This window comes from Monodon monoceros, unplaced genomic scaffold (assembly GCF_005190385.1).
Source record: "Monodon monoceros isolate NGI ecotype Baffin Bay Population unplaced genomic scaffold, NGI_Narwhal_1 Super_Scaffold_14, whole genome shotgun sequence".
NCBI classification, from domain to species: domain Eukaryota; kingdom Metazoa; phylum Chordata; class Mammalia; order Artiodactyla; family Monodontidae; genus Monodon; species Monodon monoceros.
In genome coordinates, this window is record NW_021703770.1 from 61,992,774 (window position 1) to 62,007,737 (window position 14,964).

General features: G+C 41.8%; 1 protein-coding gene across 1 annotated transcript in view; it reads right to left on the minus strand.

Annotated features, from left to right (window-relative positions):
- The window catches only part of SULF1 (sulfatase 1), a 161,585-nt gene that overhangs the window by 68,704 nt on the left and 77,917 nt on the right, over positions 1–14,964 (minus strand). Inside the window, exons 3-4 of the mRNA XM_029223225.1 lie at positions 4,146–4,218; positions 3,609–3,838 (exon numbers count right to left, since the gene is read on the minus strand). Of these exons, the coding sequence (XP_029079058.1) occupies positions 3,609–3,780 (172 nt within the window). The 5' untranslated portion in view covers positions 3,781–3,838; positions 4,146–4,218. The remainder of the gene's footprint in view (positions 1–3,608; positions 3,839–4,145; positions 4,219–14,964) is intronic.

A 14,964-nucleotide genomic window follows, 5' to 3' on the forward strand; every position in this document is an offset into this window, starting at 1 on the left:
CTGCCAATGCAGAGGAAACGAGTTCGATCCCTGGTCCGGGAAGACCCCACATGCCACGGAGCAACTAAGCCCATGCGCCACAACTACTGAGCCCGCGTGTTGCAACTACTGAAGCCCGTGCGCCTAGAGCCCGTGCTCCGCAACAAGAGAAGCCACTGCAATGAGAAGCCCGCCCACTGTAACGAAGACTAGCCCCCACTCGCCACAACTACAGAAAGCCCGCGCAGCAATGAAGATGGAACGCAGCCAAAAAAAAAAAAAAAATTGGTTAAGACGATTAAAAAAACACAAAAGCCAACTAAAGTCTAGAGCAGTTAAGTGTCAAGAAAGATTATGAGAGTGTTACAATCGGCCAGGCAAAAGTCTCCATCAAACTGGACCCACTACCAAGAACATAATTTTTCTGCTGAGAAAAGAAGTCTTCTCTAAATTTTTATCCATGGTTCACAGCGGTTCATCATCAACTTGTTCTGCCAGTAGGATAACAAGACCCATCTTAGCTGTCATCTCGGAACCTAGGGCGTGACCATGTACTTACAGGTTGTTTTAGGAAGGGCTCAATAAATATTTGTTGAAGGACGGATTGAGGGAAGGAATCATGGTCAAATGTGTAGCTGTGGAGACCCAGCCCTAATACAGGTCCTGAGTTTACCATTTCCTAGCTCATCACAGCCTATGTGACTTCTCTAAGCCTCATTTATCTTTAGTATAAACTGAAGAGAGTAATAGTAACCACTTCATAGAGCGACTGTGATGATTAAATGAGTGAATGCTTAGCCTGGTATCTGGGTAGGAAATCAAGGAAGGAAGTAAAGGCAAGGCAAACATGTAGGAAAGAGCTGGGTTGATTGAACCTGGCTGACGACTCTTCACCATTATATCCATGTGCTTCCACTAGAAGCCAGTGTTTAATAACTGCTTAATAAATATCTACTGAATGAATTCATTAACTATAGGATAAGGTTGAAATTTTGAACTCTTAAAAATACACTGATCAAACAATTCCTTAATTTATTTTAAAGACAAGGGTTGTATATTGAAGAGGTAGATCATGACGGATACTTGCATTCATTTCTGGGAATTGTGTTAGCCTTTTCAGGCCCCTGTGGGTCCATTTCCAGTTTACTGAGCACCTACTAGATTCCCAGCACAGTCCCAGCATCAGGACTACAACATAAATAGAACACTACCCTGCCCTCTAGTTGCTCTCAGTTAAGTGGAAGAGACAGGTAGGGAAGTACATGGTGGATTTAGGGTCATACGCTGGAGGCAGGTCCAAGGTGGTGCAAAGGAAAGTTTCCTCCACCCTGCTGGACAGCAGGATCGTTTTGGTAAAGAAGACCCCCCGAGGGGAAGGCATCTGGACTGGGTCACGAAGAATAGGTAGGGCTTCGCCAGGTGGAAAAATGGGGAAAGGGCAGAGGGGATGAGATGTACAAAGGCATGAAATATAGGTGAGGGAGATGAAACCACCAGACACCTTCAGGGAAGTGTAAGTTGTTTCCATGGAGCACAGAGCAAAAGTGAGGGAAAGGGAAATAGCCTTACAGAAATAGGTAGGGACAGATGCCCGGCGCTCATCAGCCTGCAGAGGAGAGGGGCTTCACCGTCTTGGTAAAGAAACCCGGTGGAGGGTTTTAAGCAGCAGAGACCTGATCAGATACTTGCAGGAAATGAAGAATAGGTAGGAGGGGCCAAGACTAGAGGGCACAGGTCACGTGACCAACCAGTTAGGGAAAAACTGGGAGAGAAGAGAATGGCTTCATTGAAAAGGATGGATATGAGAGATGTTAAGGGAAGTGAATTCAAAGGTCTTCACTTTACTTGCCCTGTAGGTGAATGAAAACTTAAACCACTAACCACATACGTACTAAAGTCATACCTGCAAGACTTTTCATTTTGGCATGATGCCTGAAAATTCTTGCTTAAGCAATTAAGTGAGAGGGACTTCCCTGGTGGCGCAGTGGTTGAGACTCTGCGCTCCCAGTACAGGGGGCCAGGGTTCAATCCCTGCTCAGGGAACTAGATCCCACATGCATGCCGCAACTAAGAGTTCACGTGCCACAACTAAGGAGCCCGCCAGCTGCAACTAAGGCCCGGTGTAACCAAATAATAAAAATTAAAAAATAAGCAGTTAAGTGAGAGAAAACAGACTCTGCAAGTCACCTCCAATAATCATTACCTCTGCTGGCTTTTAGTGCCTTTGTTTCCAGCTGAACCCAAAGAGTTGAATTTTTGGGATTCTAGGGTTTGGTTTCCAATTGGAAATCAAAGTCCCTATCCCTGTGGATCAAATTCCAGCCTGGAGGGGTTTATCCTCAAAGACCCTAGCCAGAGGAGCTCTGGAAAGAAGCCCAGGGTGCTCTGCTAGCAGGAAGTCTAAAAGCTACTAGCGACGGTCAAGTTCAGCGTGATGGATAAGCCTAGCTGAGCGATTTCTTGAGAGCAAGGAATTGCGTCCAGGAATGGAAATGAGTGATGGTGACAACCTGTAAGGGCAAGCTTTTCATTTGTCCTAGGTACCCTAGAAGAACTTGACCCTAAGCTTATGGGCAAGACCATAGGGCCGGGCCATTAAAGAAAGTGAGAAGGTGAGAAACCAAATCAGGTGATACAGAAGCTCAGCTGAAACACCAGATGTTGGCAGGCTTTCTAAGTGCTCTAGAATTAACCCAGGTGAGCGAGTTCTTCAGAAAAGCATCCTGTCTAGGGTGGTAGCAGTGAATTACTACCGGGAGGATGTGCAGAATACTGTGACTTTCAATTCCCTAACAATCACAAGCTGTGAATAAAGGAATCACCTTAATAATAATGACCATCGACAAGTTTTTTTTTTTTTTTTTTTAAGGCTTCCGTCGTGCAGGCTCAGCGGCCATGGCTCATGGGCCCAGCCGCTCCGCGGCATGTGGGACCTTCCCAGACCGGGGCACGAACCTGCGTCCCCTGCCTCGGCAGGCGGACTCTCAACCACTGCGCCACCAGGGAAGCCCCGACAAGTTCTTTTTGTATCCACCTATGTTCATATGCAGAGCAGAGAATTACAGTCATAATCTCATACTCTTTGAAACAAATTTGCCCAAATATCTTGAAAAGAGTTTTCCAGGGCTTCCCTGGTGGCGCAGTGGTTGAGAGTCCGCCTGCAGATGCAGGGGACAGGGGTTCTGTGCCCTGGTCTGGGAAGATCCCACATGCTGCAGAGCAGCTGGGCCCGTGAGCCATGGCAGCTGAGCTTGCGCGTCTGGAGCCTGTACTCCCCAACGGGAGAGGCCACAACAGTGAGAGGCCCGCATACCGCAAAAAAAAAAAAGAGTTTTCCAAGGCGCACGATCCAACACTTGACTTCTACAGTTTCGTGCTTCCTCTCGCCTGCCATCTTCCCATCCTCCCAGCCCACCCCCAGCTTCAAAACCTTAAGATCAGAAGAGTCAAGTTGAAACACAAACCAAATGCTTTATCATTAATATGAGTACATTTTATAACCCAGGGTGTTGGTTCAGGTACTACCATTATGTGTCAAACCCCCAAAAGTTAACTGACTGTTACTGATAATGCAAGCCAGTAAATCATTTGAGCGAAAGAGACCAACAAGCGACAAACCAGTGTCTCACCCAACTCCACGTCTTGATCATCAGTGAGCACGAGAATGATGTTGGGTCGGATGTTTTTTCGCTCCTGCTGTATCCGGCCTCTGAACCTCGGGGATCTGATGGTTGAACCGAGGCTCCCCAGTAGCTGTGTGCCCAGCACAGCCAAAACCAGAGCACAGCAAGAATACTTCATTGTGCTTGGTCCAATGTCGCAAAACTGACAAAACGTCTGTCTCCTGGTTCCTGCAGCTCTGGGCAGTCAGAGAGAAAGGGAGAGCGAGAGACGAAAATGAAATCCAAACCCCAGACACAGTTGCAGAAAAAGGACTACAACTCAGGGAGAACTGGCACAAAAACTGGCAGAGAAAGGGCTGCCCATGAGTCAGAAGCGGCAAACCCTACCAGGCATCAGGTCGTTTTTCTAAGCGCTTGATTATTTTGCAAATTCACTTTTGTCCTTTATTCTCATTCCAACTTTTCCGATTTCAAAATTCATTGCCAAAATAGAATTTCCAACACAGAGCTCAGATGTAAAAGCTTTCTGACAAGAGCTAATACCTTGAATTAGGTATCCTGGTTGAATAATCAACTGCTATACTCAGAGGTATTCAGGACGTCTGCAGATGGGGTCCTGGAAGGGGGAGAAAAAATACAAAAGGAAACGTCAGTCAAGGATTTTGACACAGAGTTTTGGTCTGAAAGAGTCTCTTGAAACAGCATAAATATATATGTATAGATATGATTTATATATAAGTATAATAAATAGAAATGTAATATATAAATCATATCTATACAAATATATTGATATAATTTTAAAAATCTGTACTCCAAAAGGGAGAGACAGAAGGAAACCACATTCAGAACTGCTAACAAATGACATGAATAATATCTTAATTTCATAATCATAAATACGGTGATCTGGGTATCATCCCTGCTCACACTTTAACAGTACTTTAAACATCCCCAAGAAAACAAATGACTGATAAGGAAGAACCAGCAGTGCCTGTGAAACCACAGTGCACTGGAGTGTTTGCATCTGGGGAGCGTTAACTCACCTGCGTACGATATTGAGTACTTATCAAGCAGAATGAAACGCAAAGCTGTCATTTGTCATCTGCATGAAGTCACTCACTGCCCAGGAGAGTTCTTTTTGCTGACAGAGACTTCATAGTAAGGGGCTGGGAGGACAACCTTTCCCAGCCTCCAAAAAGCTCCTAACTGTGCTTCATCAATCACCGGGGGAAGGGATGCTTCCTCCCGGCTGGGCTGGTCCCTCAGCCCAGCCCTCGTCCCCAGCGCATCGGCGCCTAAGGGGACACAGCCCTCCTCCGCCTGTCAGCACCAGCTTCACTACTGTTCAGAGCCGGTGCAGCGCCGCTAGCTGAGGTTTGGCTTTGCCGCAGCAGATCTCAACCTGCAAAGCAACATGACTGATGCGCTCTGAGGCTGGAGGTTAGAGGCGACCCTTCCACCTTAAAAAAACCCAAATCAAATCAAATCTGGAGGGGAACACTGTGAAATCTTTGCAAATCTGCACAGGAGGAGACTTTGGAAAGGGTTGGAAAAATGCCCCTTTCACTTTAGAACGCTAACCTGCTGAAAGCTGGTCTCTTGGACTTCCGAAAGATAGCAAAGGGCTCATTAAAAAAACCAAAAAAACACCATCTTTCTCTTGAATGTCATGAGGGAGCATCTGTATGGGAATTTCGACTGCCCTAAAATTAATGAGATAGCAGCCCGCTCCAGCAGCCACTCTGTCCCCACACACCTGAGGGTCTGTATTTTGATGCTCAACAATAAACGGGTATCAGATAAGTAAGCATCACGGATGAAGTGTGAGGACTGCAAAGCAGAAGGAAAGGGACTCCATCGCTCCCTTCCGCGCCTTAAATTCTGGAGGGTGACGTGGAGCAGCGAAAGAAGAATGAAGAAAGACGCTGTACCGTTTCCCCCTGCCATACACATTATTGTGTTTTACACAAACACACACGCCCCTATTATTTTAAACTTTTTGAGCTGTTTTGTAAACAGTTCTAATGCTTTTTACTTTGCAGCCTGTAATTATTCTTTGGGAGGGAAGAAGGGAGGGGGAGAGAGAGAGAGAGAAGGACTCAGTAAGAACTAGATTTTAAAACAAAAGTCCAGCATCTGCAGCGAGGCAGTCCTGACCACGTGATCTGCAGAGCAAAAAGCAAGCCACCTCCGACTGATCCTGTGGCTTGAGAAAGTCAATATGTATGGTTTGGCGTGTGGTTCTGTTTTTTGTTTGGTAATAACTCGGCGTTATTTCAGTGATCGCGGTGCCTTCTGAACGCTGAAAGCCCGCAATTGTTCTGCCTTGACTGTTGGGTTTCTGGGCATTTGTTTTAAATCATGAGAAAACTGATACAAGCATGAAAGGATGGGAAAGCAAAAGAAACGAGTGAAACAATGGCCTTCTCCCACAGAGCGTGCATTAACCTAAGAGTTAAATACAGAAATTTCTTAGGGGGGGTTGGTCCTTGAAGCAGCAAAACTTTGCCCACCTCTCAAAGCAGGTGACGTTGTGTGAAGAGAGAGTCAGCAGGGTTTCCTGTATCCGCTATGGTTTAAACTAACCTCTGCTGACAATGGTGACCCAGAAAATACAGTCAGACTCATTGTATGGAGCGAACAGCAGCGCTTGGTTTAAATAATCAGTCACACACGCAACTGAAAATTCTTGACTATTAAGATGCTGCTAACATTCCCTGGAACCCAATCAATGTTCTGGGTTATTCTTTTCTTTCTCGTATTTACTTTACTTCTTCCTTTAGGAAAAAGAAAATTAGCCTTAATGGTACCTTGTATAAACTACATTGAAAATCATTTCCTAATAAAGAAAAGGGACAGCAGAGAAGATGCACGTTTTACCTATAAAGTAACTTTTCTCTCTGGACAGTTAAAGGTGCAGAAGAGACCTACGTTTATTTTTTTCTGCCACAATTTATTATCGATTCAGGGGATTCATATGTAAAAGCCGAGAAACTGAGTGGTAAAGAAAATGGAACTTTCAGACAGGTCTGGCCAGCAGGAGCGCTCCCTTTACTAAAACACACAAAACACACAACTCTGAAGAAAAGTGCACACAGACAATTCTTTATTCAAATATGACCTTTTAGAACCTGTCATCCTCTCACTGCCTGGTTTCCAGCTCCAGAAGGAAAAGAAGAAAAAAAAACCTGACAGACAAAATGCAGACCTCAACAAAGGAGACAACGATGCAATGTTTGAATTGGATACTTTGTGGCAGACAGCAAGTGTCCTTAGAGACTAACAGCTTGTCTTGAGAAATAGTTGAAAATGGGAGAAATGTCAAAAGAGGTTTTTCTCACACATGGAAAGTGAGCTTGAGGAACGGTTGCTGTATTCACGAATCAGGACCAGAACACAAGATGCCTATTCTTCAAGCTCTAAAGTGAAAACACCAATTGTAGCTACGGCCAATTGGTGGGGAAAGTTTACAACACTTTGTTTGGGGCAGTCAAGCCAACTATAAATGTGACATTAAAAGTTTCAAGTCACATATAAAAGAAAGAAAAGACTGGGAAGCCTTCAAGCCAACTGGACAGAAAGTCTAGTTCACATATGCTTGTCCAGCAAAACCCCATACTAAATCAAAGCCCTCGTTGCCCCAGTAGGTTTAAGGGGGGGGTCTCTGTCTTCAGTAAGCCTCCCTTCGTCTGGGCAGCTGGTGCCGAGGTAAAGGGAATGGTGGCCATATGCTTGTCCACCACTGTGGTTGTCAAAGTGTAATCTGGGACTTTGGGGGGACCCTGAGATCCTTGTGGGTGGAGTCCACAAGACCAGAACGATTTTGAAGAATGCTGACACTTTACTTCCCTTTTTCACTTCGTTGACATTTGCACCGATGATCTAAGGGCAATGGTGGGTAAAGCTGCTTTTGTATGAATGAAAGGAGCATCACATACAGTTAAAAAAAAAAAAACAGTTTCACTCAAGATGAAGCAGTAAAATGATTAATTTGATTAAACCTTGACCCTTGAATGCACATCTTTTCTTTTAAGTTTTCTGTTTTATGAGAGAGAAGGGACACATAAAACCCTTTGCAGCCTATGGAGGTGTGATGCTCGTTGAGGGAAAGCACTCGTGGGACTGAGTTGCCAGGTGAACTAGACAACTTTTTTCCCTGTTTTTGCTCAAACGCTATTTTTAGTTGAAAGAATTACTTGGACTTGGATTTTTGGCAGGCATTTTCTCAAGTCGTGAATGAAATCAGACTGTCATTTCAAGGAAAGCAACTGACGGTATTTGTTGTGTTTGTTGCCAATGACAGAAATCTAGCTTTCAAGTCAAAAGCAGAACTTTGGAAAACTTGTATCTGCCACTGTGAGCTTAGCAGCTTTCCAATATGTAAAACCTTTCCAATGACACTGATGTTGATATTAACGAATGTTATTTTATGGTACTGTACAATGAAATGTGTCAACACTTCGACTATTTGCATAATTCAATGAACCAATGTTTCCCAAATGACCAAATACAATGTTACAAAATCATACACGTGTAAAAAAAATTCATTCAAAGTGCAAGATGACCACTGGATTTTAATGTAACAGAGTAGGAAAAGCTCATTGATATGGTTTCAGATTTCTTACTACACCTAACCTTTAGGAATCACTTGTCAAGTTTTGGTATAGTATCAAAGAAGATCTACAAGTATCTGAAAAAAGTTCTTGAAATACTTCTTTTCCAACTATTTATCCATGTGAGGCTGAACTTTATTCCTATACCTCAACCAAAACAATATATGTCAACAGATTGAATGCAGAAGCAGATATAAGAATCCAGTTCTCTTTTATTCAGATAAATATTAAATTTGCAAAAATGTAAAACATGCCACTTTAGTCACCAATATTGTTTTGGTTTGGAAAATGTAGTCATTTTTCATAAAATATTATATATCATTTAACATATGGATTTATTGTTTTTTAATTAATACTTTTAAAAATTCTCAGTTTGAATTTCTAAGTATCAATAGCTAAAATCCCCATAAACACAAGCTTAATAATATAAAAGGATAAAATCACAATTTCAATAATATAAAGGGATTCCAAGCCCAAAGAATTTGAGAATTACTGGCCTAGAGTATATTTGGTTCCATAGTTAAGCCCGGCCTTTCACCTCTAAGGCTACAGATTTGGCCCTAGTCACAAACGTAATTCATTTTTTTTCCCCTTAAAGCCTTGAAACTCTCCTAAGTTCTAAATGCCTGCAAATCTAATGAGTGATGACATTCTGTGATGGCATTCTGTGTGTGTGTGTGTGTGTGTGTGTGTGTGTGTGTGTGTGTGTTTAATCTGAGGATAACACAGAACTTTATAAATGAATGTCCACAAATCTAAAGTATGTGAGAGACAGGCCCAGAACAACCCACTCAGCACAGAAATCAACCTCTCAGGGATGGGGCAATGGAATTGTTTCTAGTACAAAGCAATGCCACTCCAGAGTGAAGACAGAGAAAAAAAAAAGGACACCATAACCAATCACAGCAGTGGGGGAGATCAGGCCAGCAGCATGCAATTATTCAAAGCTGAATTTAACCAGAACACACTTAGTTTATCGTTAGAGTGAAGCAAAATAGGATTATACCAGCAAGAAGGTGGTACCTACCCTCCCCCATCCCCCCCCAACGCCAATCGACATAGTTCCCACATTTCCTAGGGTCAGTTTACATGGCCCTTTTCCTTTAATTTTGACTTTCAAGTTTGCCATATATCACTTTTTTTTTTTTTAGAGGAAGCCTTCAGGATGTGCTAGCTTCTTTATGATATATGTGAAACCATGAAGGAGCTAATTTTTTCTTTTAAAAACCCCATAGCTGGCAAAGTTCATCTACTGTTAATCCCAAGAAAGCCTGCTTCCCGATCTAATTTATTACAACTCCAAGCAAAGAAGATAGACAACAGTCTCCCTCTGGTGCGGTAACATTTTTATACCCCTCGAATAATAAATCTCTTCCGATCACCAACGACAGCTGGAAAGTGTGCATCTCTGACCTGGAGCACCTTTGGGGAAATCCTTGGCTAAATGATGAGATCCTCCTTGAACAATGTTTGCTTTTCTTCCCTTTTTTCCCTTTCTGTTTTCTCCCCCCAACACTGTAAATCCTGACATTGGAAGGAACCTTGAAAAGTCATCTATTCACAAAATTGTTAGCGTTGGTTATCCCTGGGGTACGATGAGGGAGAGGGACAGATTTTATTTTTTTTTTGTTTAAGTTGGATTTTTTTCCCATGATCTTTGCATGATAAAAATAGAAATAAGTAAGTTTTCTAGGCTTTCCCTCTGTTTTTTCGTGGAGGAACAGAATAGACAGAAAGAGGTAAGCAGTGATAAGAATGAAGTGAGAGGTTACAGCAAGAAATGTACTTTTGAGAGTTAACCCACAAAGGTAGCAAATAAAACCACATAACAACAAGCTCACCAAGAGGATTTTGGAGAATGCAAAGGGTCCAAGACTGAGATTTGTCCAGCTCTTTCAAATTGAAATTAGCAAAACAAAGAAAACCAAAGTGACCTAAAAATTATGAAAAAAAACCCCCAGAAGGACCTGATATTCCTGAAGCAGATGCTACAGAGTGTCCAAAGGGTCTGATAATGGTCACAAGTTTTGATGGTGGCAATGAGCTCCAAGATAATGAGAACAAGAAGACTGTTGAACTTTAAAAAGTGGGGCATTGGAAATTTCAGTTTGGGTCTAGTGCAAGAATAGCATATTGATAAAAAGAACCCCAAATGTGGTCTTAGGCATCTTAGCTACTCCTTATGGTATATGATTTATTACATTAAATTTGCCTTTGGTTTCATATATTTATAGCTTATCTGTATTGAAGTATCTGGAGGTATTGCATAAGTCAGCAGAAATAGTTTGTTGCAATAACGACAAGAAAAAACCCCAAATATCAATGACTTAACACACACTACAAGTCACACAGAGTGACGGGAGCTTTGCTCTGCCTGGTCATGCATGGATGTGGGCTGATGGGGGCACAGTTGATGTGTTGCTGCAATAGCTGGACCAAGAAGCAGAGGAAGAAAAAAACTGAAGAATCTTGCAGAACTTTTCATGGCTTCAACCTGGAAGTGACTCAGATCACTTCTAATATTTCATTGGCTGTAACTAGTCACATGACCCCATCCAACTGCAAGACGGCTGGAAACTGATGGCACAGCTGAAGTGTGCTGAACACTCCTGTCTACCACAAGCATCAAGTTTCATCAGTACCCTACGTATTTATCTTTTTTTCTCACTAGATGCCTGCACACGCACATACTTAAGATACATGTATAAATATATTCACACATGCAGATACATGCTTAAGTAATGAAGAAACATAATCTTCGTAGCTTAAAGTTCTACCATTCCTAGGTACAAAAAATGCACCTTTTAACAGCTTTGGGAATTGGGGGGACATGTTTCATTTTAGTTTGTTTCCCTGATGTACATAATCTGGTACAGTATGAATTTATTTTAAAGTTCCACAGTTCTTGTGATACATTTAAGTTGAAGAAAATATTTTAACAAATACAGGTAGGTGCTACATTTAGATTTCAAAAGCACTTCTCAAAATATTTTCTTGTAGATAACATCTATGTGAGGAAAGAAGAACACCTGACTTAGCTTTAAAAATTAAGCCACAGTCAAGAGAGTTCCCACTGGCTTACTTTCTACGCTATAAAGCTTGCTACCAATATAATGCTCTTTAACATTTTCTAAGGGTTTAAATACAGAAGAATGGAGACACAAGCTCCTTCTGAGGGATGCTGCTGGCCTCACGCGGAGTCATGACCAAGAAAGGGAGGTCTGGGAACACAGAGTGTGAAAAACAAATGTGCATGTCAAAAGACAACAAATTCTAGTTCTTAGCTCAAGATTTAGGGACAAATTATGGGGAATAGCTCTGTTTTTTAAAGTTTTCTTCCAAAATGTATTATTTACAGGAGAACCTTTAAAGAAAATCAAACATCCATCTTTAAGTCAACTCCTTTGCTCAGAGACCCATTTTCAAGGAAACCCTAAAATTCAGACTAGTTCATGTATTATTTCAAAAATACTTCCTTCACAAGTTGTACTGGGAAATGCTGGTTTGAGGTTTTTTTGTGTTATTGGCTAAATATATCATTCCAAGCCTTTTAATGACAAAATCATCTTCAACATGTGCTTTATATGCACCTAAATCCGTCTACTGTCTTCAGATTGTCACCTTCCCTTCAGCTGTATACTTAACTCCCAGTGATTCCCAAGCATAGCTGCACATTTATCAAGTAAAAAAAGCAACTCTAGGGCTTCCCTGGTGGCGCAGTGGTTGAGAGTCCGCCTGCCGATGCAGGGGACGCGGGTTCGTGCCCCGGTCCGGGAAGATCCCACATGCCGTGGAGCGGCTGGGCCCGTGAGCCATGGCCGCTGAGCCTGTGCGTCCGGAGCCTGTGCTCCGCAACGGGAGAGGCCACAGCGGTGAGGGGCCCGCGTACCGCAAAAAAAAAAAAAAAAAAAAAAAAAAAGCAACTCTACTTAACTTTCAAGTGAAATTCAGGCCTGCAATCATGGAAAATATTATTATAGTAGAACAAACTGAGTAGCTAGCAGGCCTCTCTAGGAAAATTAATTTACTAATTTTAGCCACAAAGCACACAAAGCATACAGCAAAGATAAACTGTCTACCCATTTTTATTGACATCCATCTGATTTATGACATTCTTGTCCAATCAAATTCATCAGCTTACCCTCAAAACAGTATTTGGACACAGGGATATTTATCACAGTCTTCAGGTGAATAGCACCTGAAGAGACACAGTAGGACATTTTTAAAACCATAAATTCACTGATTCAAATCACAGTACTTGCATAAAAGGCCTGTAGTAACTTGAAACTTAAAATATGACTTCTGTCTTAGCTTTTTGTCTGGACAGAAGCTGGGAAATACTTTAGCTAACGAAAACTCAAATTTTACTCTACTGTTAAAAAAGAGTGAAGTTTATGAAGTTTTAAGCAAAAGAATTTATAGAAGGAAAATTTTAAGAGCTATATTATCACCATAAACAATTATCTGTCATATCTGTAAAATAATCTTCCTGAAAAGGCTCAGATTATAATCTATGTCTATGGACATTTGGGGCAAATGTATGTTTATTGTCACTAGAGCATCTTTATAAATAGATGTTTACAGCTGGCCAACTCCTTAAATCTCATCTAACCATCTATACTACAAACACCCAATGGTGCTCCATGTCCAGAATTTATTTTCTAACTCCTCGACTTTGTTTGAAACCTTCATTTCTCAGCACACACAAGACCAGCACTTGTCACACAAAAGAGCTAATATAATTAAACCAGATGATGTGTCCCACAAGTAAAATCAGCCATTCACGAAAGCTGGTCACCAGAGGCCTTTTCAAACAATGCATATTTCAAAGTAATCTAAAGTAATCCCTTCTCTCCACAGATTTGGTTCCCATGAAGTCTTAAGCACATGTGTGCTGTAAAAAAAGAGGCTTATTAAAATCTGATGTGATATTAGAGATTATAATGCAACACAGTTGGGCTGATTTTAATACCTGAGTCTTCAAGAAGAAAGCAATTTTCGATTTTATTTGTAAGCTTACTAAAACATTACCCATACAAAGGTACATGATGTTTACTTAATTAAGGAAAAAAATAAAGAATGCTCCCCTGTTAGCTGAATTGGGCTTGTATCAATGTACAGAATTTGCAAATAAAAGTGGAGGAGAAGCTAAAACAGTTTTCACTGATGGAAAGATTAGCAAAGCACAGCATGTATTTATAACTCTAAAGAGTGAGGAGCTTAGATTGTTTAGACAATTCCTTGTAAAGTTGTGAATCTCCAGTATATCATTCTTTTGGCTCGCTCTGGTGAAACATTATCAAAATGTGTCATATAACGGCATGATAGCTTCAAAATACTAGTTGCCGTCATTAGTAGAACTGGATTATTAGGTAAGTCTGACTGCCTATGAAGCTTACCAAGACCTCCAGTCCTGGCGGATCTCTGGAGGATTTGTTTATTTTTCCTGATCCTTTTTCTATGTCTTGATTGTATTTAGTTTCAATTGTGGATGAAAATACAAAGGATTAGATTTGATATGCGGTCCCTCCATTGCAGGATCTCCTACCTACAGCTTTGTATCCTTGAAACGCAAACAAAGGAAACATGTACAAGATCATGAACAGGTTTGCAAAATGAGCAAACGGCAACACCCTGCCACAGAAAATCTGCTGTTCCTCATTGGAACATGGCTTCGCAGAACAGATCATATATGAAAAAGGAGAGAAGCAACCTCTACTCTAGAGAGCTAATGTGAAGGAGACTTGAAAATATGTTATAGCATCTTTGAGTTTGAAGGTGTTATGGAGTAAATGTTTATGTCCCCCTCCTTCCCCATTCATATGTTGAAATCCTAACCCCCAGTGTGATGGTATTAGGAGGTGGGGTCTTTGGGAGGGGATTAGGTCAGGAGGGTGGAACCCTCATGAATGGGATTAGTACCCTCATAAAAGGGGCCACAGAGAGCTCTCCCACCCACCTTCTACCATATGAGGACACGGAGAAGATGGACATCTATGAACCAGGTAGTGGGCTCTTGCCAGATACCCAATCCACTAGCACCTTCATCTTGGACTTCCAGCTTTCAGAACAATGAGAAATAAACGTTTGCTATTTAAGCCGCCCAGCCTATGGTGTTTTTGTTATAGCAGCCTGAATGCACTCAGATGAGGGATCTTAAAGTTCACCTAGATTAACTTTTAACTAATGAAGAAAATTTCTCTAGACCATCAATGAAAATGCCCCTGTCTAGGTAACACAGACCTTGTTAGGAAACCTGTTTAGTTTTGCGTAGCTAAACAGGTTAAAAAATTCTTTTTTTTTTTTTTCTGGTACGCGGGCCTCTCACTGTTGTGGCCTCTCTCATTGCAGAGCACAGGCTCCAGACGCGCAGGCCCAGCGGCCATGGCTCATGGGCCCAGTCGCTCCGCGGCATGTGGGATCCTCCTGGACCAGGGCACGAACCCGTGTCCCCTGCATCGGCAGGTGGACTCTCAACCACTACGCCACCAGGGAAGCCCAGAAATTCTCCATTTTATTGAACAAAAATCTGTCCTCTTCTACGTGTTTAATCATGCTCTATTCTACTAAGCCACACAAAATAATTCTATTTTCTTCTCAATAACAAACGACTTAAATATTTGAAGATTGTTTCCATCTAACCCCTGAATCTTTTTCTCTTAAAAAATATACTTATGTGGTACATTGTGGGAGAGCAGTGGAAGTGGTTATTTTGAATTGGGCCACTGGCTTGTTAAGTAGTGGATCAATAG